General features: G+C 49.1%; 3 protein-coding genes across 3 annotated transcripts; 1 reads left to right on the top strand and 2 right to left on the bottom strand.

Annotated features, from left to right (window-relative positions):
- Positions 1 to 3,854: 3,854 nt before the first annotated feature.
- LOC308532876 (diazepam-binding inhibitor-like 5) lies at positions 3,855 to 4,250 on the bottom strand. The gene has a single exon (XM_081110540.1). It carries the CDS (start codon positions 4,187 to 4,189, stop codon positions 3,926 to 3,928), a length of 264 nt encoding a protein of 87 aa, XP_080966666.1. The 5' UTR covers positions 4,190 to 4,250; the 3' UTR covers positions 3,855 to 3,925.
- Positions 4,251 to 7,729: 3,479 nt separating this feature from the next.
- On the top strand, positions 7,730 to 12,707 carry GEMIN4 (gem nuclear organelle associated protein 4). The gene has a single exon (XM_081109228.1). It carries the CDS (start codon positions 8,275 to 8,277, stop codon positions 11,413 to 11,415), a length of 3,141 nt encoding a protein of 1,046 aa, XP_080965354.1. The 5' UTR covers positions 7,730 to 8,274; the 3' UTR covers positions 11,416 to 12,707.
- TLCD3A (TLC domain containing 3A) lies at positions 12,700 to 21,062 on the bottom strand. The gene is made up of 5 exons (XM_081109229.1): positions 20,749 to 21,062; positions 20,258 to 20,341; positions 16,053 to 16,257; positions 14,836 to 14,931; positions 12,700 to 14,382 (listed from the first exon to the last, which is right to left on the bottom strand). The coding sequence occupies exons 1-5, from the start codon at positions 20,868 to 20,870 to the stop codon at positions 14,113 to 14,115; spliced, it is 777 nt and encodes a 258-aa protein (XP_080965355.1). The 5' UTR covers positions 20,871 to 21,062; the 3' UTR covers positions 12,700 to 14,112.
- Positions 21,063 to 22,193: the final 1,131 nt, after the last annotated feature.

Below are 22,193 nucleotides of genomic sequence, written 5' to 3'. Positions count from 1 at the left end.
CCCTGCTCTCACCCACCTTGGCTTGGTGCTGCCCACTCACCTGCTCCACCATCCTGCCACAGTCCTGCTCTCATCAGGGCCCATCAGGCTGGAAGCACCTTCACTGCCTCCCACTGCCAGTGCCACGTTGCCGACGCCTGCTATGTTCCACACCGCACCCTGGTGGTCAGTGCACATCATAGCAAGCAATTGAACTCCCAGTCTCCCAGTGGAACAACCGCTCGGGACAATTTGCATATTAGGCTTGTATTATATAGGATTACTTGTAAATCATAGCCTCTGTTGTTCTCCCTTGCTGACAGTGTTGGGTATGGAAATTTCAGGATGAATTTCAGTTCTTATAGGGTGATCTTACCTTCACCGAGAGAAAAAAAATCCCTTTCTGGCTTCACAGAACTTTGCACTCAAATTCTCTGTTTTAGGGAAGCAATCATGAGTTTCAAAGCAAACCAAGTTAGATATGTTCCTCATCTAGATGGTTGGTTCACTGTTTTTGCTTATGCATGGGGAAATTATTTATGAATTTTGAATAATCAAATAAACCTCTGTTTTTTAGACTATGATTTGTTAATCCTCAGATTTTTTCCATTAGATAATTAATTTTTTTAAAAAATATATTTTATTGAGGTTTTACAGAGAGGAAAGGAGAGAGATAGAGAGTTAGAAACATCGATGAGAGAGAAACATCGACCAGCTGCCTCCTGCACACTTCCCACTGGGGACGTGCCCGCAACCAAGGTACATGCCCTTGACCGGAATCGAACCTGGGACCTTTCAGTCCGCAGGCCGATGCTCTATCCACTGAGCCAAACCAGTTTCGGCGATAATTAAGTAATTTTTTAAAGTGAATCTTGATGTGTGTCTCTAGTAATACTGTTCTTGTGAAACTCTACTTTCCCCAGTGTATTAGGCTACTTCTAAATTTCTTATGGTAAAATAAATGGTTTATGTAAGTACTGAATGACTAAACAATACTAGATCCCTCTTTTATGATATCAGGGCTGATATCATAAAGCTAAAATATCCCAAGTAGATAAACAGCATTAACTTACATCATGCATAGTTGTACACTTACTAGTAAGAGGAAAAAATTTTGAAATCAATTATATATATACTAGAGGCCCGTTGCACGAAGAGATTTGTGCAATAGGCCTTCCTTCCCCTGGCTGCTGGCACCCTCCGGCACCCGGGACCCAGGCCTTCACTCCAGCCGCAGCAGGGAAGCCAAGTCTCTTCAGTCTTCAGTTGTCTTCAGTCTTCACTCTGTGCCAGCCAAACATAGCTCCAAACTGCCATCTTTGCTGGTTTAATTTGCATACTCATCCCGATTGGCTGGTGGGCATAGCAGAGTGACACCAATTTGCATGTTTCTCTTTTATTAGTGTAGAGGCCCAGTGCACAAAATTTGTGCGGGGGGAGGGGCTCCCCTCAGCCAGCCTTCACCCTCTCTAATCTGGGACATCCCTCTCACAATCCTGGACTGCTCGCTCCTAATTGCTCACCTGCCTGCCTGGTCACCCCTTACTGCCCCCCTGCTGCTGGCCTGGTTGCCTCCAACTGCCTTCTCCCCCCCCGCCCCCCCCCCCCCCCCGCCAGCCTGGTCACCCCTCATGGCCCCCCGGCCAACCTGGTCACCCCACGCAGCCTGCTGTTCAGTTTTTTGGTCGTCCCTCACTAACCCCCCTGCCAACCTGGTCATAGGCAGCCATCTCGTGAGGGTCATTTTGCATATTACCTCTTTATTGATTTCAGAGAGGAAAGGAGAGGGAGAGAGAGAAACATCAGTGATTAGAGAGGATTATCAATTGGCTGCCTCCTGCAGGCCCCACACTGGGGATCAAGCCCACAACTGGGCATATGCTCTGACCGGGAATCGAACCATGATCTCCTGGTTCACAGGACAATGCTCAACCACTGAGCCACACCGGCTGGGCATGGGTATACTTCATTCTTAAGTAATGTACTTAGTCTATAGCAACTTCCTGCAAATACGTGAACAGAAGATCTCAAAGATACCTGGTGAGGTTTGGTTTCTTCTGAGGCCTTTATGGTTGTTGCTTCTGTTGTTTACTAGCCCTTCATGAACTGGAGCTAACCTAATGTCATGAAGTATGAAAACAGTGTCTGTGTTTTTCTTTATGACCCTAGTTTCTAAGAGCCAAACATAGCTCCAAAGGGCCGAGCCTCACCCTAAGCGCTGAAGCTAATCCTAAAGGGTTGACCCTCATTCCTAAGAGCCAAGCCTGGCCCCAAAGAGTCCAGCCTCGTCTGGAAAAACCAAGCCTAGCTCTAAAGAGCCCAGCCTAGTCCTGAAGCGCTGAGCGTAGCCCCCAAAAGCTGAGCTAACCCCAAAGAGCCAAGCCTAGCCTCAAAGGGCGAAGCCTAGCCAGAAGGAGTCCAACCTAGTTCCAAATGGCCTAGCCTGGTGCCAAAGGGTGGAGCCCAGCCCAGGTCAAAGTCTAGCCCAGGGGTGGGCAAACTTTTTGACTCGAGGGCCACAATGGGTTCTTAAACTGGACTCAGAAGAAGGAGCTGCGGCCGTGTTTCCCAATGTTGCCATGTTAACACTGCTGCTGGTGAAGGAGCGGAGGGGAGAGCAAGAGAACCCTCCACTCTTTCGGCTCCGCGGGCCGTAGTTTGCCCACGGCTGGTCTAGCCCCTAAGAGCCTAGCTTAGCCCCAAGGAATGGAGCAAGGCCAGAAGAGCTAAAGCCAGTCCCCAATGGATAACCCTAGCCCCCAAAACATTTTTTTAATTAAGGAAAAACATTGGGAAATTCCATACCACAACAGACCTTTTGCTTCAAAATGTCTCTAATATCGTTTAGCCTCCATATCCCAGTGCAATGTTGTGCATTGATGCTGCCATGATATCAATACTAAGGCTCTGGCTCTTGCATGGGTCAGAGGATTTGTTTTGCTCCTGAAACAAATCCCATATACATACATGTACATGTTGTCCCACAAACATCCCCAAGTAGAAACCAGGATTAGCTACACAGCAGTCCCAAGAAAATTTTGGTCGCTAGGCCTTGCTGGGTGTTTCAGACGTGGCATTTTGAAACCATCTGCTCCAGTGTTTCTCCACTGCTGTGTTGTGATGCAGCAGTTACTTGCTACAAGTCTGTCTTCCCTCAACACATGAACTTCATCAGGCCTGTGTTCCAGTAGGGGCTTTTGGTAGTAGGACTTGACCAGCTTTTTGGAAGACAACACCTCTTCCCCTCCATAATGCTGGGTTAATAGTGAATGGACAGCCCCTGATGAGATGAGGCGCCTGGGCCTCCAGGCCTTCCCTCCTCCCCCAGAAGCAGAGCCTGTCATGGACTTCAAACCTTGGGCATTTTCCTAGCCTGATTCTCTGCCACCCCTCTACTGCTGCCAAATATCTACATATGATGTGAGCATAGGAAGGCTGGGGAAACTTAGAATCATACCCAAGGCCAGATCTGATGGAACTTTCTTTAGAGGAGAGATGCTCTTAACGCATTTCGGTCAGCTCCCTGGTACTCTCACAGTCACTTTGAGTTCATTGCTGTTCGAACAGCAGACGTGCACTTTCGTGCAGTTTTTAAAAATATATATTTTATTGAGTTTTACAGAGAGGAAGAGAGAGGGATAGAGAGTTGGAAACATCGATGAGAGAGAAACATCGACCACTGCCTCCTGCACACCCCCCACTGGGGATGTGCCCGCAACCCAGGTACATGCCCTTGACTGGAATCGAACCTGAGACCCTTCAGTCCGCAGGCTGACACTCTATCCACTGAGCCAAAGCGGTTAGGGCTTGTGCAGTTTTTAAAAGATTTATTGATGTCTCAGCTACGGTAGCCACGGTTTGGGGACATTTCAGCCATCAAGGTCTCTTAAGAAGCCCATTTCCCTACCAGAGGAGCCCTGCTACTTCATTGTTTGACTCCTTGTACTTAACCATTTTCCTTTTTCTTCAGTTCTTCTACTTTAGTAATGTAGATCCTCATGGCGTCCATCTTGGTCATCCCTTTTTTCTCATTCCATGCCTCCCACTTTGCCTTGGCTTTCACATCTGTGTCAGGCGGGGCAGGGATGTTGCAGTCGCCCTGGGTGGCCTGTTTGTAGAAGCTGTACACCACCAGTTTCTCCTGATCACTCACAGGGCCCTTCAACTGCTTCAGAGTGGCGCAGGCCAGCTCAAATTCCACTTGGCCCATTGCGGGAACTGAGGTTCGGCCCCTCGGGCTTTGTTAAGTGATACCCGGTCCTAGAAGCTGGAGGGTGAAGAACTAGAAACACTTGGGGCTAGTGATTAAGTCTGGGAAGAAGGGAAAGGGAGAAAAGGAGACAGGGTGATATATATATATGGAAAACACGGGATATTTGTGTTCTCAGTGACAAACCAAATGGGCCCACTGGACTGGATCTGCCCTCACTGCCCCCCCCCCCCTCCTCCCCACACACACACAGTTGTTCTGGTCCTGCACTGTGCATTTTCTGGGGCGGAGGACGACCATTCACATTTCAAAGGCGTCTACGATGCCAGAAAATTAAGGAGCTGCTGCTATGTTCTGAAGGAGGAGCAATGGGGACGCTTTGGGAGGCTGTGGCGCTAGGTGGTCAGAGCGTGAGACGGGGAGATGAGCTGCGGGGGGAGAAGCCTGGCATTACAGAGGGTGCGTCCGTGCTGGTTAGTGGGCAGCCTGCGAGGGGCGTTCAGTGTGTGTAAACTGCGGGGGGTTCCGGGGTGACCGGGGGGAGCCGAATGCGGGGCTGGGAACGGAGCCAATGGGTAGGACCCACTGGGATCAGGAGGCAGGGCTGGGCAGTGGACTGGACCGGCGGGTGCCCGAAAGGAGAGGGGAAGCGGAGGGGGCCGGGCGGCCAGGGTGGGCACCCGCGGAGAGGGAGGGGCGGGGCACGCAGCGGCCGCAGGGCGGGGCGCGTACCAACCTGTTGGAGGGCCGGCAGAGGGCGCTGTGGGCTTGGCGCCCGGACGCCGCGGGCTGGTCGGTGAGGACCGCGCGTGCGCGCCGAGCGGAGGGAGCCGCGGCTGCCCGCGCGGAGCCGGGGCTGAGACCGTGGGCGGGGCTGAGGCGCGGCCCTTGGTCCCGCCCCCCGGGCCGCCCATTGTGTCGTGGTTCCGGCGCAGTACTCGCCGCATTGCGCCCGCGACGCCGCCATGGACTTAGGTGGGTGTCCCGGCTTCCCTTCCCCGAGCCCGCCTGGGCCACCTCCCGCCGCGGCGACCAGGGAGGTGCCGAGCGGCCCGGGCTGAGGGAGACCCCGGGTTGGGGGGCGGTTTGGAGAGCAGGGGGTTCCTCGGCGACCGGGGGGTCGGGAGTCCCGGCTCCAGCCCCGGCCGCGCCGCTTTGGGGCCCTTGGAGCCCTTTCCACGTGAAGCGCCAAACGGCTGTGAAGGGAAGATTCCCTGAAAGTAAAGAGGGTGCGTGCAGGTGATTTGGGAGTTGCCGGGCTGGGAGGACGGTCGGGGGGATCCCGGGTGCCCGACGGTCTCGGTTGGATGTCTGATGAGTTCTTTAGCAAGTGACTTAGGCTCAGGAGGTCCTCGTAGATATAGTAAAACGGAGATGATGATGTATCCACTGCAGAGTTTGGGGGAGTTTTCCTTGAGAGCGCGTGTTTACAGCGCCCGGTGCAGCGCCTTGCACGGAGCTGGCGTTCATCAGACTAGCGGTTGTGGGGCGGGTTGTGGCTGCAGAGTGCACGTGCGCCTTGATTCAGAATCCTGAGGCAAAGTTTGGAAGAAGGGAGGGGGCAGCTGCTATAAATCAGCGGCTCCCGGCCCAGCTTTTTACCCTTCTGGACATGCTCCTAAGGGGATAGGACTAGGAGATGGCTCTGGGGGAGGCACCCCAAGGTGTGCCAGCAATACTGGGCCTGTGGAGAGAAGTTCCGGTCCTTGGCCCCAGCCAGCTCTTCACTTTGTACCATTAATAGCCACGTGCTCCAAAAAGCGCTCAAGTTGTGCATGGCAGGCGGTGGTGGGGAGGCCTAGCATTCTGGCTCCCCTTGGGTGCCTCCCCAGAGCCTTACAGCTGTGGTGATTCTGCCCAACAGCCTTGTAGTTGCGCCCTCCTGAGCAAATGGCTTCTGAGTCTCCATGTTCCCGTCTCTCAAACAGGAGTAATATGGTCCTCAAAAGGTTGACATGAAGACTTAAAGAGACCTTACGTGAGTGCCACCTGGCACAAGCAGCACTCAGTACACATAAAGGAGCGGGCACTCAGAAGCACCGTTAACCAGTAGTGACAAAACACTGGGGAATTACCCAGCTTTTAACTGCTCCTGGGACTTACACTTGAGTCTCTCTGGACAATAGCTGTTAGAGGCCAGACATCTCAGCTGAACTGATAGCGCAGTAATATTCATTTTACAGAATCGTAGGGAACATATGTAGGTGCCTTGGACAGTAGCCTGAGCTAGAAAGAAGGTCCAGAGCTCCCTGAGCAACCTAACCCTCCGTGGGAGTCGGCCTGGCCACTGGAGCCAGGGCGGATTGCCTTCCCCAGGATCTGCATAGGAGTGCTGATTGAGCTCTTGGCCTTTTTGCTGCTCCCATAAATGGTTCAAGGAGCAGGATACTCTTTAATCTGCTGGCATCAGGAGTCTGAGAAGATGGGTTCTTGGGAATATGAAGGACTGAGAAAAGGGTGGCATCTCTGGGTCCTGGGAAAGGGGAGAGATGGGAATATTGATTATTGAGCAGTAGTATTTGGGATCTGACTTAGTTTCTGGGTCAAAGGAGACACCTGAGAAAGGTCTGTCTTCATGTTTCTGAGTTCAGGGAGGACAAGAATAGTGACAAGATTCTGTTCTTGTCAAAATGAAAGGTTTGGGGAAAAACATTTATTGAGCACTGAATCAGGCTCTTTGAATCCTGATTCTTTTTGTAGCTATATCTTGTTTAACTCTCACTATCTCTGGGAGGTGGGATCAGGAGCTAACAGTAAGCACCAACCCAGTGCCAAGAGCTTGACTAGTATATATCATTGGATCTTCATGATCATTATATGAAGTTTGTATTATCCCCACATAAACCGAAGGGATGCTCAGAGAAGTCATCTGTCCAAGATGACTGCTTTTAAATGGCTGAGCTAAACTCATGTCTGATTAAACAGACCAAGATGCCTTCCTTGATAAATATGTGTCAGTTCACTGATAAGTCTGTGGGTCACTGAAGGGAGAACTTAATGTAGTGCATTATTTTTTCTATCTACCCCGTGGTTTCTACCAGAGAACCAGGGCCATGAGTAGCTGTTCTTGTTGGAAGAAGCCATGGGATGAATTGTTTCCCTGAAAGGCAGAAATCTGTTTGCAGGGCAAGGCCATGAGAGAAAAGGGGGAAGGTAGGGTTTGTCTGCTTGCTTCTATGCCCACAGCCCTGGGCCATGTGCCTTTTAATTTGTATCATAATTTATAAGCTCAGTTTCATGTCCTGCAATATATATTTTGTGGTCCCTGTTTGATACTGTCATTGTGCTTTCTCTCTAAACCCATCTTCCCCAAATCCTCTGCTGGCCCATCTTTTGCTGGAGGGTCTAGCCCAGGGGTGGGCAAACTTTTTGACTTGAGGGCCACAATGGGTTCTTAAACTGGACCGGAGGGCCGGAACAAAAGCATGGATGGAGTGTTTGTGTGAACTAATATAAATTCAAAGTAAACATCATTACATAAAAGGGTACGGTTTTTTTTTTTTGGTTTTTTTTGGTTTTTTTTTTAGTTTTATTCATTTCAAATCTGGCCTGCTGGTCGTAGTTTGCCCACGGCTTGTCTAGCCTCTGTAGCCCCGCTTTTCCTTTTCAAATGCTTTTCCTGCGAAATCTCACTTCATTGGTTCCATTGATCCCCTCTGACTTTCCTCCTGAGCGTCAGCCTTGCATTTCCATTGCTGGAGGGCATTTCTACCTTAATTTATACCTCAAATTCCAAATAACCAAAACTTAACAGATTCCCTCCAAACCTGTTCTGAGTGTTCTGTGTCCCTATCTCCAGTGGTGCCTGTTGTCTTCCCAGTTCCAGGCTAGAGTTTGGGAGTCCTTTTCTATTCCTCAGGCAAGTCCTTTTTACTCCAGTTCTGCGGTGGCTCCTAGAATCCCTGCCTTCTTCCCCCTCTCCCACTGATCCTATTTAGAACTTTTATCTCTAACCCTGATCCCAACAGCCAGCCTACCAACTGCTATCTTTCCTTCTAACCTCTGCTTACTATTTTGAAATTTGTCACCACACTCTATCTTATTCGGCTTCTCTCCGTGCAGGACCCTTGAATATCTGTGAAGAAATGACTATTTTGCATGGGGGTTTTTTGCTGGCCGAGCAGCTGTTCCACCCCAAAGCACTGGCAGAATTGACAAAGTCTGACTGGGAGCATGTTGGGCGGCCCATTGTGGAGGCCTTGAGGGAGATCTCCGCCACAGCATGCTCCCAGTCCTTTGCCTGGAAGAGGAAAGCTCTGGTCATCATCTGGGCCAAGGTTCTTCAGCCCTACCCTGTCACCCCTTCCGACACTGAAACTCGGTGGCAGGAAGATGTGTTCTTCTCAGCAGGCAACATGATCCCTACCATCAATCACACAGTTCTTTTTGAACTGCTCAAGTCCCTGGAAGCTTCTGGACTCTTTATCCAGCTCCTGATGGCCCTCCCTACCACCATCTGCCGTGCAGAACTAGAGCGCTTTTTGGAGCACATGGCTATTGATACTTCTTCAAAGGATGTGGCCTTCTTCCTCGATGTCTGGTGGGAAATGATGAAGCACAAGGACAATCAGCAGGACCCCCTGCTCTCTCAGTTTAGGACAATGGCTAATAAGTACTTATCCTCTTCGGATGAGTTCTCCCATCCTCCAAAGAGGTTTAAGTCAGACCCTGATGTGTGTCCTACCATGCCTTTGTTGGCCATGCTGCTCACTGGGCTGAAGCAAATCCAAAATAGAATCTTGGGCCCTGGGATGAAGTGCTGTGCATTAGCCAATTTGGCTGATATGCTGACCGTGTTTGCACTGATGGAGGATGACCCTCAGGAAGTGTCTGCACATGTGTATCTAGACAAACTGGCCACGGTGATCTCCGTGTGGAATTCGGACACCCAGAACCCATATCACCAGCAGGGACTGGCAGAGAAGGTAAAGGAGGCAGAACGGGATGTCAACCTGAGCTCGCTGGCCAGACTCCCGAATGAAACGATTTTTGCCGGGTTTGACTTCATGCGCAGTCTTCTGCGGGAGTGGGGGGAGGAGCTGCAGGCCATGCTCAATAGCACCCACGGGACAAATTATGACAGTTACCGGCTATGTGACAGTCTGACTTCTTTCAGCCAGAACTTGAAGCTTTACCTGGGTACCACCAGCTTATCCAAGGAGGAGCGGCAGGTGGTTTTTGAACTGGCAGAGTGCGTCGGGGATTTCCTGAGGAAAACGAACAAGGTACTCAACGAGGGCTTGGAGAAAGACATTACTGCCTCGATTGCCATGGCCATTATTGAGCAAAAGATGGATCGGCATATGGAAATGTGCTACATTTTTGCTTCTGAGAAGAAGTGGGCCTTCTCAGATGAGTGGCTCGCCTGCCTGGTTAATAACCAGTCTCTCTTCCGAGAGCCAGATTTGGTATTAAAGCTGCTGGAAACTGTGGTGGAAGTCAGCACGACAGACAGAGCCATCCCTGAATCTCAGATCAAACAAGTGATTGACTTGATCCTGGAATGTTACGCAGGCCTCTCACTGCCAGATAAAAATAAAGTCCTCTCAGGTATCCTGGTTGCCTGGGGGCGAAAGGGCCTCTCTGAGAAGTTGTTGGCTTACTTGGAGGGGTTTCAGGAAGACCTCAACACGACCTTTAACCAGCTTGCACAGAGTGCTTCCGAACAGGGCTTGGCTAAGGCTGTAGCTTCTGTGGCCCGCCTGGTGATACTGCACCCAGAGATTACCGTGAAGAAAATGTGCAGCATGGCTGTGGTCAATCTCGGCACCCACAAGTTCCTGGCTCAGATTCTCACCGCCTTCCCAGCCCTCAGGTTCACGGAAGAGCAGGGTCCAAATCCGTCCACCACGTTCGTCGTGTCATGCCTCAGAGAAACCGTCTGGACAAAGTTCTCTACACCCAAGGAAGAAAAGCAGTTTTTGGAGCTCCTGAGATGCCTGATGAGTCCCGTGAAACCCCAGGGAATTCCAGTTGCGGCCCTTCTTGAGCCAGATGAGGTTCTCAGGGAATTCGTCCTGCCTTTCTTGATGCTAGATGTTGAAGAGGTGGACCTCAGTCTGAAGATATTTATTCAGACCCTCGAAGTAAATGCCTGCTTAGAGGAATACTGGCTCCAAACCTGCTCTCCATTTCCCCTCATCTTCAGCTTGTGTCAGCTCTTGGACTGCTTCAGTAAATACTGGCAGCTCCCCAAGGAGAAGCGCTGCCTCTCTTTGGATGGGAAGGATATGGTGGTCCATATCCTGGAGCTCCTCTGTGAGATCGTATTAGCAAATGCCGAGACCTTCTCCCCAGACACCTGGATCAAATCCCTGTCCTGGCTCCACCGGAAGTTGGAGCAGCTAGACTGGACTGTGAACCTGAGACTGAAGAACTTCTTTGAGGGCCACTTCAAGTGTGAGGTGCCAGCCACACTTTTTGAGATCTGTAAGCTTTCTGAGGATGAATGGACCTCCCAGGCCCACCCTGGGTATGGGCCAGGCACAGGGCTCCTTGCCTGGATGGAGTGCTGCTGCCTCTCCAGCAGCATCTCCGAGCGGATGCTCTCCCTCTTAGTGGTGGGTGTGGACAACCCTGAGGAGGTCCGATTGTTCAGCAAGGGCTTTCTGGTAGCCCTGGTGCAAGTCATGCCTTGGTGCAGTACCCAGGAGTGGCAGTACCTTTTCCAGTTGACCAGGAGACTGTTGGAGAAACAACTCCTACATGTCCCTTATAGTCTGGAATATATTCAGTTTGTTCCTCTGCTCAACCTGAAGCCCTTGGCCCAGGAGCTCCAACTCTCCGTTCTCCTCCTGAGAGCTTTCCAGTTTCTCTGCAGCCAGAGTTGTCGCAACTGGCTTCCTATGGAAGGCTGGAGCCATGTGGTCAAACTCCTCTGTAGCAGTCTGACCAGCCTCCTGGACTCAGTTAGGTTGATACGGTCAGTTGGCCCTTGGGCCCAAGGAGAAGAACAGGACCTGACCCAGGAAGCCCTATTTTTTTATACTCAGGTATTCTGTCATGTTTTGCACATCATGGCCATGCTCCACCAAGAGGTGTGTGAACCACTCTACGTTTTGGCCTTGGAAATCCTCACCTGCTATGAAACTCTGAGCAAGACCAACCCTTCTATCAGCGCCTTACTCCAGAAGGTAAATGAGCAGCACTTTTTAAAGTCCATTGCCAAGAACATTAGCCCCGAGGAGCGGCGCCAGACCCTGCTGCAGAAGATCAGCAACTTCTGACCTTTGTGGATCAGACAACAGCTGATGAGGGTGGGGTCTATAGGGGCTAGAGCCGAGAAACAAAAAAACTCTTCAGTTATGTGAAGTTGTAAACAAGCTAAAAAGTATATAGCAATAACAATGTAAAGAAAATAGTTTCTTGGGTATTTGTAACACAAATTATAATCTCATTTTGAGGTTTGTCTTATTTCTTTTGAGTCTTTCTCATCAATAGTTTAGGCTTAAATATGGATTCAGCTAGAGTCTTAAAGATCAAATCAGGCTGCAAGGAAAGTTCATAATTGGACTTCTCCATCCTAAAATTGGTAAGTTCAAAGGTGAAATACCAAGTGGAAAAATTATAAGGTGTGTGTGTTCCTTTGCACTGAAACCCCTTTGAGTCATTCTGTGGTCTTTTGGAAAAGGTAGCAATTAAGAAAGTAACTCTCTTCTTCTGCCAGTTGGCCAGGTGATTTGTGTGCCCAAAAGGCCAGCAGCACTATAAAAGAAGAAGGGTGGACCAAGAAAATGTAGTGCTGGGGGTAGATTAAGGACCTAAAGAAAATGGATGGCTTGTGAATTGAGGACTTCTGCTCTACAGCCTTAACGCCATCCATTCAGTGTATCCAGAAGGGCTGTACTAAAACTAGGTCTGGTAAACAGCAGAGATGTGTTTAAAGGACGAGTGTAATTACCTTCTGCTTGGAGTATATTGTCACAGTTTTGAAAAATGAGGGGGGGGGGCAGGAAATGGTGTCTACAGAAGCATAAAAATACAAATTTAAGGTGTGCAGGATATTTTACAGAACTATGAGCGCTGGTTGCGGAGACATTTAATTTGGGAGGCAAGAAAGGGAAAAGGAGATATCCCAATACCTCCTTCCCTCATTCAAAATGGGGCCTTATTCAGGTTCCCTCCCCCACTGAGTGGGCTAGCTCTGTGGCCTACAATTGGGTTTCTACCCTCCCAACTCCTAATTGAAATTCACCTAGAAAGAGAGAAAAGGGCCTAAAATTACATGACCACTAGGCTTGAACTCTGGGACCCTACAGTGTACAGCAAACGTCAAACTCAAAGGCTAACACAGGCCAAATAAACGAGGCATGTGGCCTGCAGGCTGAGAGTTTGACATGCTTGGTGTACAGGAACCATGAATCACAGAAACAGTGTTAGAGTAAGGTTTGAGGCACGCCTTCCTGGAGGCTGAAAGCACTAACACATTCCCCTCCCCTCAACCCCCCAGCTTTGCGAGTTACATGAATATGAACACAGACCAGAAACAATACCACACAGCAGCCAGCCAAGTCAGGTCATGGATGGGTCTTCCAGGAAGTCGGTATTGATATATTTCACAAATGAGAGTAAGTTGGGAAATATTAGTGCAATTTAATCACCCACAGGGGTGATTTATGCAAGATACACTGACAGTGAACAAACCAGTAAAAAAAAATATATCATTTTGCATTTTTAAAATGGCACCCATTAAAGACTGAAATAGTCAACATTTGAGTCACTGTTACATATTCAGTACTTTAAAAGTTAATGGACAACAATGAATCAAAAGGCACTTTTTAAAACCTAGCTTCTCACTACCACCTGAAAAAAAAAAATTCATGGTAGCAGTTTCTAAGACCAATCCTAGTTGATAAGGAATGATGAGTGTTGGCACCAGAGAATCCCATTTGCACATGGTAGTGAAGGAGTCGGTTCAGGCCAGGGCTGTCTTGCACTCTTGCTCTCCAGCCTTCTGTGGCTAAACGGTGGTGCACTCAATGGGAACAGGCTTTTGGCCACAAGCTCTGTTAGGAGGCAGTCTAGATGCGACTTGTCATGGTTTGGAATATAGAACTCCGTTTCCACTTCATGTGAAAAAGACAGTGTCAAAGAGCGGGGTTACTCATAAATCGCTTGGTAGCCATTTTTTCACTCTACCACTATAGTTTTTAACAAGAACATCCTGTGTGTGTGTGGATATGGGGAAAGCTGGGCTTGGAAGGACATGCCAAAAAGGGAACAGTATTTGTGACTGTTGACAACAAACTCACAACTTTGACACTGGTCTTAAAGTCAGCCTGCAAAGATGCAGACCTCTTTTACCTCCTCAAGTGCTTCAGGTTCCCATCCCTGCCTCCTGCCACCCCGACCCTCACTAATGAGACTTCTGATTGGAAGTCAGATGACAAGAATTCAATGTTGGCACATGGATGAGGCAGTGGATTATCTAGTAAACAATGAAAAGCTATCTACCCACAATGGTTTCCCCAGGCCAACATAAAGTATTTCAAGAACCAAGTCAAGAACTGTTTCTACTGGCCCAGTATATGTGGATATTGCCCTGAGTGTTTGGAAAGGTGGGTAGCCACCAATATTAGGGCCAGTTAGGTGCCCAGGGACTTATCCTGGTCCACCTGTCTCCACACCCCATGCTTCTACCTCCCAGAGCCCTTGAGATAAGATCCAAGGAAGGCTCACTGGGCAAAACCACCTTGCTGCCAATGGAGGTCTGACAGGATCCAATAGTTGTTATTACAAAAAGTGCTTTTGCAAAAGGGGCAGGTTAGAAGAGGGAGGTAATATTTAGAAAAACTCAATACCCATCTACTTATCAATACCCAAAAGGCTGAGGCCATCCAGGGCACAATTTGGTCCGTGGAATACTGAGTGAAAGAGGCAGCTAGTATGAAGAGGCACCCTCACTGCCTGACTCCTGGGAGCACTTATCCATCCTTTTCGGCTGGGGGAGTGTCAAAGAGCCCGACTGCCTTCTTGCACAGCAGAGAGAACCAGTAGAGCTGGGGAGCGATGAGGAAGGCATTGGCCACATTGCAGAAGACAGGGATCCTGAATGGCACTTGGAACAGGCTTATGTCCTTCTGTTGGGCATAGGACCAATACATGAAGAGGAAAAGAAGGATCCGACAGGAAAAGAAGGTGGTCAGCGTGAGGATTCCGTTCACCTTGTACAGAAGGGTGTGCTGCTTCTTTAGCTGCAAAAGAGGGAAGGAGAATGCAGAGTCACGAAGAGGTTGGGCCTTCAGGAAATAACTAGCTCAAGTCCCACAGTAGTAAAGTCCAGGCATCTAGCTTTCTAACACTTGGAAAAGTTGATTGGGCATGGCCATATCTGTATGTGCATATAGCCTTATAGGTGTTTCAGCCGTGATGCTGAAGCCACCCCAGCTGATAGGAACACAGGATGAGAGAAAATCTATGGCCTGGGAAAAAATACATGAAGGACTGTATCAAATTTGAATCAAACTTACAATTTTGTCCCCACTGGCTTGGAAGATCAATTGACCTTTAAGTCTGTTCAAGGGTCTCCTATTCCACTATTCCTAGCATTAAGGGATTTCTCTAAACCTCACAATCTACCAAGGAAAAACAGAGTCTGTACCCCCCTCTCCCCCCGGCACTGTTTCTGCCATTTCATTCATACGTGCCTGAATCAGAATTTTGCCCAGCGACACAAATGGAGTGCTCAGTTCTGCTGTGAAGATGCAGCCAACGAAGAAGTCCCCCAGCTCTCCCCTAAACCTCTGCAGGTGAGAAGACGAAACAGGGAAATATGATATGCAGGTTAAGGAACCACTGGAAGGAAATTCTAGGGCTGCTGAAAAAGACCATGACAGACCATGAAGGGAAAAGGAAATGCTACATGGACAAGTGTAGACCCATTTAATACTCTGCTGCTTCCGTAGCAATGGAACTTTGATGGTCGAATTGCTAGGATCCAGAGGCAACTTCTGATAGCTGATTGCATCACACATCAAGCTTTCTTAGAATTTCCATGTCGGCCGGAAGGAACTCTGTAGCCTACTTTTGGGTTTCTAACTTAGTCATGCCAAGGGCACTTAGCCAAGTCAGTTCAACAAAATATGTGTCAGAACCCTGTGCTAGATGTTGGGGAGACTTCTTAAAGAATGTAGTACACGGTACCTGTATATCTTCTCAAGAAAGTAGTATAGCAGAGAATAGCAGCTCAAGTAGTACCAGAGAGAGCTACATCAACTCTTAGAGCCCCAATTCAAGCATGTCAAACTCGTGGCCGGTGGGCTGCATACACGTTATAGGGCTAACAATTTCTAATGTTATTTCTAATTATTCCTGATCATTTCTAATTATTAGCAGAAAGCTATGAGCTTTTAAATCAAGTGCCTATCACTTGGCAGGCACTCAAAAATACGAATTTCCTCTCTGCATTCCCATTTCTTCCTTGTTCGGTGAAGTTTTGATGGGAAAAATGGATCTAGGGAGAAATTATGCGGCTATTTGCTTTCAGAGCTTGCTTTTGTAACATAAGTAATAATAATGCACACAGTACTCTCTGGCATTGTTAGAGCAAATAACCAGTTGACTGAGCAAATAACTGGTCTCATTTTTAAAAATTCTTATGTTGTATTTTATATTGTCTTTATATTGTATAAACTAAAGACAGAACCTTTGGCAAAGACTAAGGAATCATAAAGGGCTGGGGAATTGCTGGCAAGGAGGATCACATCTCTACATGATTAATCTGGGGATTTAACTGCAGAAGCAGCTGGCATACGAGAACAGGTGAAGTAGGAAAGTGAAGGAAGAGAGGAGCAATCCTGACTCCTAAGTATTGGTCATGATACCCAGATCAACAGGAGAAATGAGTGACCAAGGCAGCTGATACCTGTGCAATTGGCACAAGGACCAACAGAATGGCCACATGGTGCGTGATCATGAGGCGGTTTTTACTTAGGAAGTTTCGAAAAATGATGAGGGAGTGTCTGCGGTTCTGTTCTTTGATTCGGTACCAGTCACAAAGGTACATGGCGTAGATGTCGTAGACCATATATGGAATCAAAAACCAGACATATTCTTGGGCAAGCCAGTGCCTGAAAGAAAGCATATAAGTGGTCCATGAAATAATTATGAATATCAATTATGAAGGTGGCTTAAAACCAACCTCTTCTCAAACACATTTCCTTACATGTCTTTGCTCCAAATACTTTATGATGAATACTAGAGGCCCAGTGCATGAAATTCATGTACGGGTAGGGTCCGTAGGACTGGCTTGCAATCAGGACCGATCTGTAGGGCAACCGGCGGGGTGATTTGGGGGGGGGGGTCCCCCCTGCTGGCACCCGCCTTGGCTGGCCTGGGGCCTACGGGCTGGGGGCAGCTCCTGCATTGAGCGCCTGCCCCCTGGTGGTCAATGTGTGTCATAGTGACTGGTTATTCCACTGGTCTTCTGCCGTTTGGTCCATTTGCATATTAGGCTTTTATTTTATAGGCTAGGATGATGAAGTTGATAGGGTGAACAACTTTTTCTAAATTACAGAGAAAATTTGTGTCAAAAGCAGAAAGCACCATGTGTTTAAGTGACTAGCTGTCACTATTTGCCTGGTTTAGCTACTCATTTGTAATGGATTTTCTGGCATTTTGTGATATAGCTGACTTTGATATAGATATCTCTACCAATGATTCAACAGCCCCGCCAAGAAACTGGTTTGGAAGGTGTCCCGAATCCCAATCCAATATTTCCAGTTTAACTCCACTTGTTGCTCAACAGCTGGGAGTTTCCTCTTGCATCTGCTTGTAACCTCACTCTAGGGAGTTGCTGGCAAGCAACCCTGGCCATATTCTTTACAATTCTATGGCTAATCCCAGTTCCACTCATTAAGAAAAATATGTCTGGTTATGAGCCCGGAGCTCAAGGACTACCTTACAGCAGTCAGATAACCAAAGAGAAACTGGGAGAAAAGACACTGTTCCCATTTACTTCCCCAAAGGGGTTGAATCAATATTTGCTGTGTCAAAATGATAGTTTATCACTGTCCTAGAGAAAATTAGAAGGGAAGTCTATAATTTCTATAATTTTGTTTCCAAATGATGTCATAATTCTACAGAAAATTGATGTGGATAAAAACATATAAACTGAAATTATATCCTATGCTGGGAAGGATTAGATTCACTAAATACCAAGAAGAGACAATTTAGTTTTATGGTTTTCAAACTACCTGAACATCAGAATCACCTGCAGTGCTTGTTAAGCACCTACCCCAAAGACTCTTAATGGTATATGTACCATTACCTAATGATTCCACACTTACCACAGCATGACTCAATAATGAATAAACAATGAAACAGGCAAACAAGTAAGGATAGAAAATATAACATATATGCAGGTGAATGAATTAGCTGAATTCCATTTAGGCAAAAAAATGCAATATTTATTTATTCTGCTGCCTGTCTATGGTCTCCATTGCATCCTTAAAGCAGTTCTAAGTTAAATAACTATAAAGAGCTATTAAAAGCTGATCTGAAATATAACTGGCCTCTCCCTGTGAGTGGACCTAGGGTTTTAATATTTTGCATACAGTACCAATTCAATAAGATCTGAAATTGTGGCTGCTTGGTAGAATTCTCTCTTACAAGATCTAGATTGTAATAATAATTACCTCTAGCCTGGGACTTAGCTTTCTTTATAAAAATGACAATAACAATCCTTTTCCTACTTCCCTGACAAAGTTATTGTAAAAATTAAAAAAAAACTAAAAATGTGAAAATCCTTTTAAATGTAAAAAATACTATCCTATATATCCTATATAATAAAAGCCTAATATGCAAATCGATTGAATGGCAGACCGACCGCTGGCTATGACACGCAGTGACCACCAGGGGGAAGATGCTCAATGCAGGAGCTGCCCTCAACCTTCAGGTCCCAGGCCAGCCAAGGTGGGTGCCAGCAGGGTCCCTGCCAGTCACCCCACAGATTGGGCCTGATTGCCAGCCAGGCCTAGGGACCCTACTCGTGCACGAATTTCGTGCACTGGGTCTCTAGTCCAAATATAGATGCTTAAATTGAGAAAAATGCCTAGAGCTGTGATTCTCAGCCCTGTTAGCAATGTAGACCTCTTTAAGAATAATGAAATACTTGGCCCTGTACCACATTCTGCATATAAATTGGGGAGATTTATAGACACTCCCTTATTTATAGACAGTCTACATCAAGGCATAAAGTGAAAAGGTATGTAATAAAAAATATTGGGGTATATAGGATATGAGCCCCCAAAGGCCTTTATTTAAAATGATCTAGGTGCAGTTAGATCATCCTTGTGCATCCATGTGAAGGTAATGGGCACAGAAATGTATCTGTCTCCATTTTAGGAGCAAAGAATCTAAGGTAGGGGTGGGGAACCTTGTTTCTGCCAAGGGCCATATGGATATTTATAACATCATTCACAGGTCATACAAAATTATCAACTTAAAAAGTAGCCTGCTGTCCTGACTGGTTTGGCTCAGTGGATACAGTGTCGGCCTGCGGACTCAAGGGTCCCAGGTTTGATTCTGGTCAAGGGCATGTGCCTTGGTTGCGGGCACATCCCCTGTAGGGGGTGTGCGGGAGGCAGCTGATCGATGTTTCTCTCTCATCGATGTTTCTAACTTTCTGTCTCTTTCCCTTCCTCTCTGTAAAAAAATCAATAAAATATATTAAAAAAAAAAAAGTAGCCTGCTATATTTGGTCAAACATTTAATTAACTCACCCCTAATGCCTTGGTAGGAGCAGACCAGATTATTTCACAGGCCTTAAGCTGAACATTCCTCACCCCTGGGGCGTAAAGATACATAAAAGGAGGGACCTGAAAACCAAACTCAGCATTCTTACCATTAAAACACACCGTTTCTAAGGGGGAAACATAACCGTGGTGCTACAGAACTGAAAGTTAAGTATGCGCAAATATCTCTTTCTAAAATGTGTATTGGTTGCCTGCTGCTTGCCCTCCTGTCAGCTCAAGATAGTGCTGAGCCACATTTGTCTTAATCTTTGCAAAAGAGGCTGGTTTCAAGTTTGGGCTGACAAACTGGGTGGGGGCAGTGAGGGAGCTTGCCAGGTGATCACAGAGTGCTCGATTAGATTACAATAAAAATCGAACCCGGCCAAGCAAATGCTGTCAATCCTTTGCACATGCAATCAAAGTCACCTGACCTGTTTTCTCTCAGCACCTACAATTCATCACCAAGAAAAGCACAAAAATCATGATGGCAGCATTAATCCCAAGTAAGATCCAGGCACTACATCTGCAGGCCAGTGAGACAGATACCCCACTCAGGCTCTCCTCCTACTGCAGTCTCAACAGGTGAAAAGAGGACACTCTGCTGTCAGACTTTCCCTGGACATTGACTGTCGCTCTTCAACTTAACTGGGAGAAAGCAAGAGTGGTTCTAGGAAGACAGGTGAACAACAACAAAAAAAGGCTTCAAAAACAAAACACCACCATTGCCCAGGTCTACATACATACTACACAAAGTAGACCACCCTAGTCTTTATGATTCAGTCCACTAGATGCGCATTTCCTGATGCCTCTGGACTGAGCTCTAACACAGACAAGTCAGTTTTCTGAAAGCACCTGAAACCTCCTCACCACCTTGAGCAAATCCATAGGAGACAAGAAAGAGCAGCATTTGTAAGGCTCTGGTAACCACAATGCACATACCTTGGCCAATGAATGCTTCAGAGCAGGACCCCAGTGGGGTGACTTAAATGAACTAGAAGCCACACTCTCACTTCTGAATCATTTCCAAAGGTATCTATCTCATAAGTAACTTGGGTCAATGGACCACACCGTCTTCTTACATGTTACCTTAAAGCAGGCTTAGACTCTGTCATTCTGTAACATTTCTTCAGTTTACATTCCCCTAAGGTGGCCCGCAGAAAGAGGTAAGGAGAGGAGGTGGGAACTAATTATGGCACCCAAGTTTTCCCATTAACCGGCTATCCAACGGCGTGTACTCATAAAGAAATAGTGTCTGTGTGCCACTAAAATGTGCAAACTTCGAAAAAGTTCGGCGCTGATATCTGTACTTCTTTCACCTGGCATTGGATGTTGTTACCTGTCGGAGACCACGTTCTTACAGGAGCGGATGATGGCGATCCCCGACCCGGTGGCCAACACAGCCTGCGCCGAAGAAACCACCCTAAGATGCGGCAGAAAAGAAAAAAGGGGTGGGTGGAGCGCTCTAAATCCAGCACGGAGCCCAAACTCCTGAACCTCACCGTCCCCTAGGCTGCCAGCGCCGGGAGGAAAATGGTAGGGCCGCCACCGCGCTCCCGATCCCCAGGGCAGCTGGCGGACATGTAGCAGGCTTCCCTCCCCATCCTGACCAGCGCGGGCAGCCCTCCGCCCTGCTCCCTCTCCCTCCAGGACAGGGTCTTCCAGAGCCCCGGCCAGGGCCGCAGAGAGGGGCAAGGAACTAGGGAGGCAGCCCCCTCGCTTCCTGTCGCCCCCCCTTCCCCCTCGCTGGGCGCAGGGGCGGGCGCAGGCGGGTCCGGGCAGATCGCGCTGCGGCCGGGCGGGGCGGGCGTCGCCAGCCTCGCCGAGTACCTGGTGCTGATCATCACGCAGTCGTAATCGGTCCATTCGGGCCGCGCGCGGCGCAGCCCCCAGGTGCAGAGCGCGAAGAGCCCGGGGAAGAAGAGGGAGCCCCAGGCCAGCGTCAGCAGCATGGGTGCTCCGGGCTCGGCGCTCGCGCGGCGCCCTCGGCGTGGCTCAGGTCGACTCCGCTGGTCTCCGAGACTGCCGCGGCCCGCCCGCCCCTATTTCTACCCTCCACCCTCCACCCTGCACCCCGCCCCGGCCCGCGCGACTCCGGCAGCCGCGGGGCGCTGGCCCCGAGCCCGCACCGCCACTCTCCGCGTGACCTGACCGGCGGCCGCGATAGGCGCGGGCCGCGGGCCGGGGCGGGGTCTCGCCGCCACCGCCCCTGGGCCCAGAGGCTTCCCCGGATTCCCGGGCCGGCCGCGAGCGGGGCGCGGGGGCGAGCTGCTGCCCGGGCGGGGGGCGGGGAGCGGAGGGCGGGGGGGTGGGGTCCGCGGCGGGCGGCCCGGTGGGCTCCGAGCGCGCTGATGCTGCACCGGGACCCGCCGCTGCCGGGCGGCCCAGGCAATGATGGGGCGGGCAGAGGCTCTGGGGGCTGCAGTTCAGTCGCCACGGAAGCTTTCCTCCTCCCTCCGGAACCAGCCCGACAGACGAAGTGCCCGCATCGGCCACCGCCCTCCTCTCCCCCCCAGCTCCAGGCGAAGGGGGCGGGCTGCCAGTGGGGGGCCGAGAAAGCCAGGTAGAAGGATGTACTCCGTGGAGAGCTCCTACCATCAGGTGGACGAGCCCTCCCGGCAGGAGCCGTGCCCCGTTGGAGCAGAGCGGTGGGCGTCCCTCCTTGAGGAGAGGAAGGAAAGGGTGGGTGAGCTTGTGGCTCTACGCTTATCCGTGGCCTGGCTTATCAACTTCGGTGCATCTTGTTCCAAACAGGAGTCTGAAGGAAATGGCCTTTCTGCCAAAGAAGGCTTTTCCGTGCCCTGCCAACTGCTGCCATTTCTCCAGAGGGGGTCGCGCCGAACATTAAATCCTGCCACGGAACCAGCAGTTCCTCTTGCGATGTGCACATGGAGGTGGAATATCACGTCTGTAGACTTTCTGTGGTCCTGCCTCTTGGCTTTGGGTCAAGGTACTGCCCAGTCCTGGTGACTGTTTTGTTGCTGTTGACAACGGCTCTTAGTTAAAAGTTCCGGGCCAGGTGCCCTAAATTTGAGTGGATTGGAATCTGATTCACTCGCACTCAGCACCAATTACATGGGCCAGTACAGTAACTTCAGTATTACTGGCTTCTCTCCCTCTTGGGGCTTACCAAAGTTTTACTGTCCTTTGGTCTGTGTCTTTCTCAGCTAATGTGGGAAGAACACCGTTCATTTATGTCTACTGCAATGGATAAGGACTATAGGTCTCTTCATGCAAAAGGCTGGAAAAGGCCCCATACGAGGACTCTGTCTGGA

This window comes from Myotis nattereri, assembly GCF_964212035.1.
Source record: "Myotis nattereri genome assembly, chromosome: 16".
Taxonomy (NCBI): Eukaryota; Metazoa; Chordata; class Mammalia; order Chiroptera; family Vespertilionidae; genus Myotis; species Myotis nattereri.
Note: the sequence above shows the minus strand (reverse complement) of the source record. Positions and strands in the feature narration are given on the sequence as shown.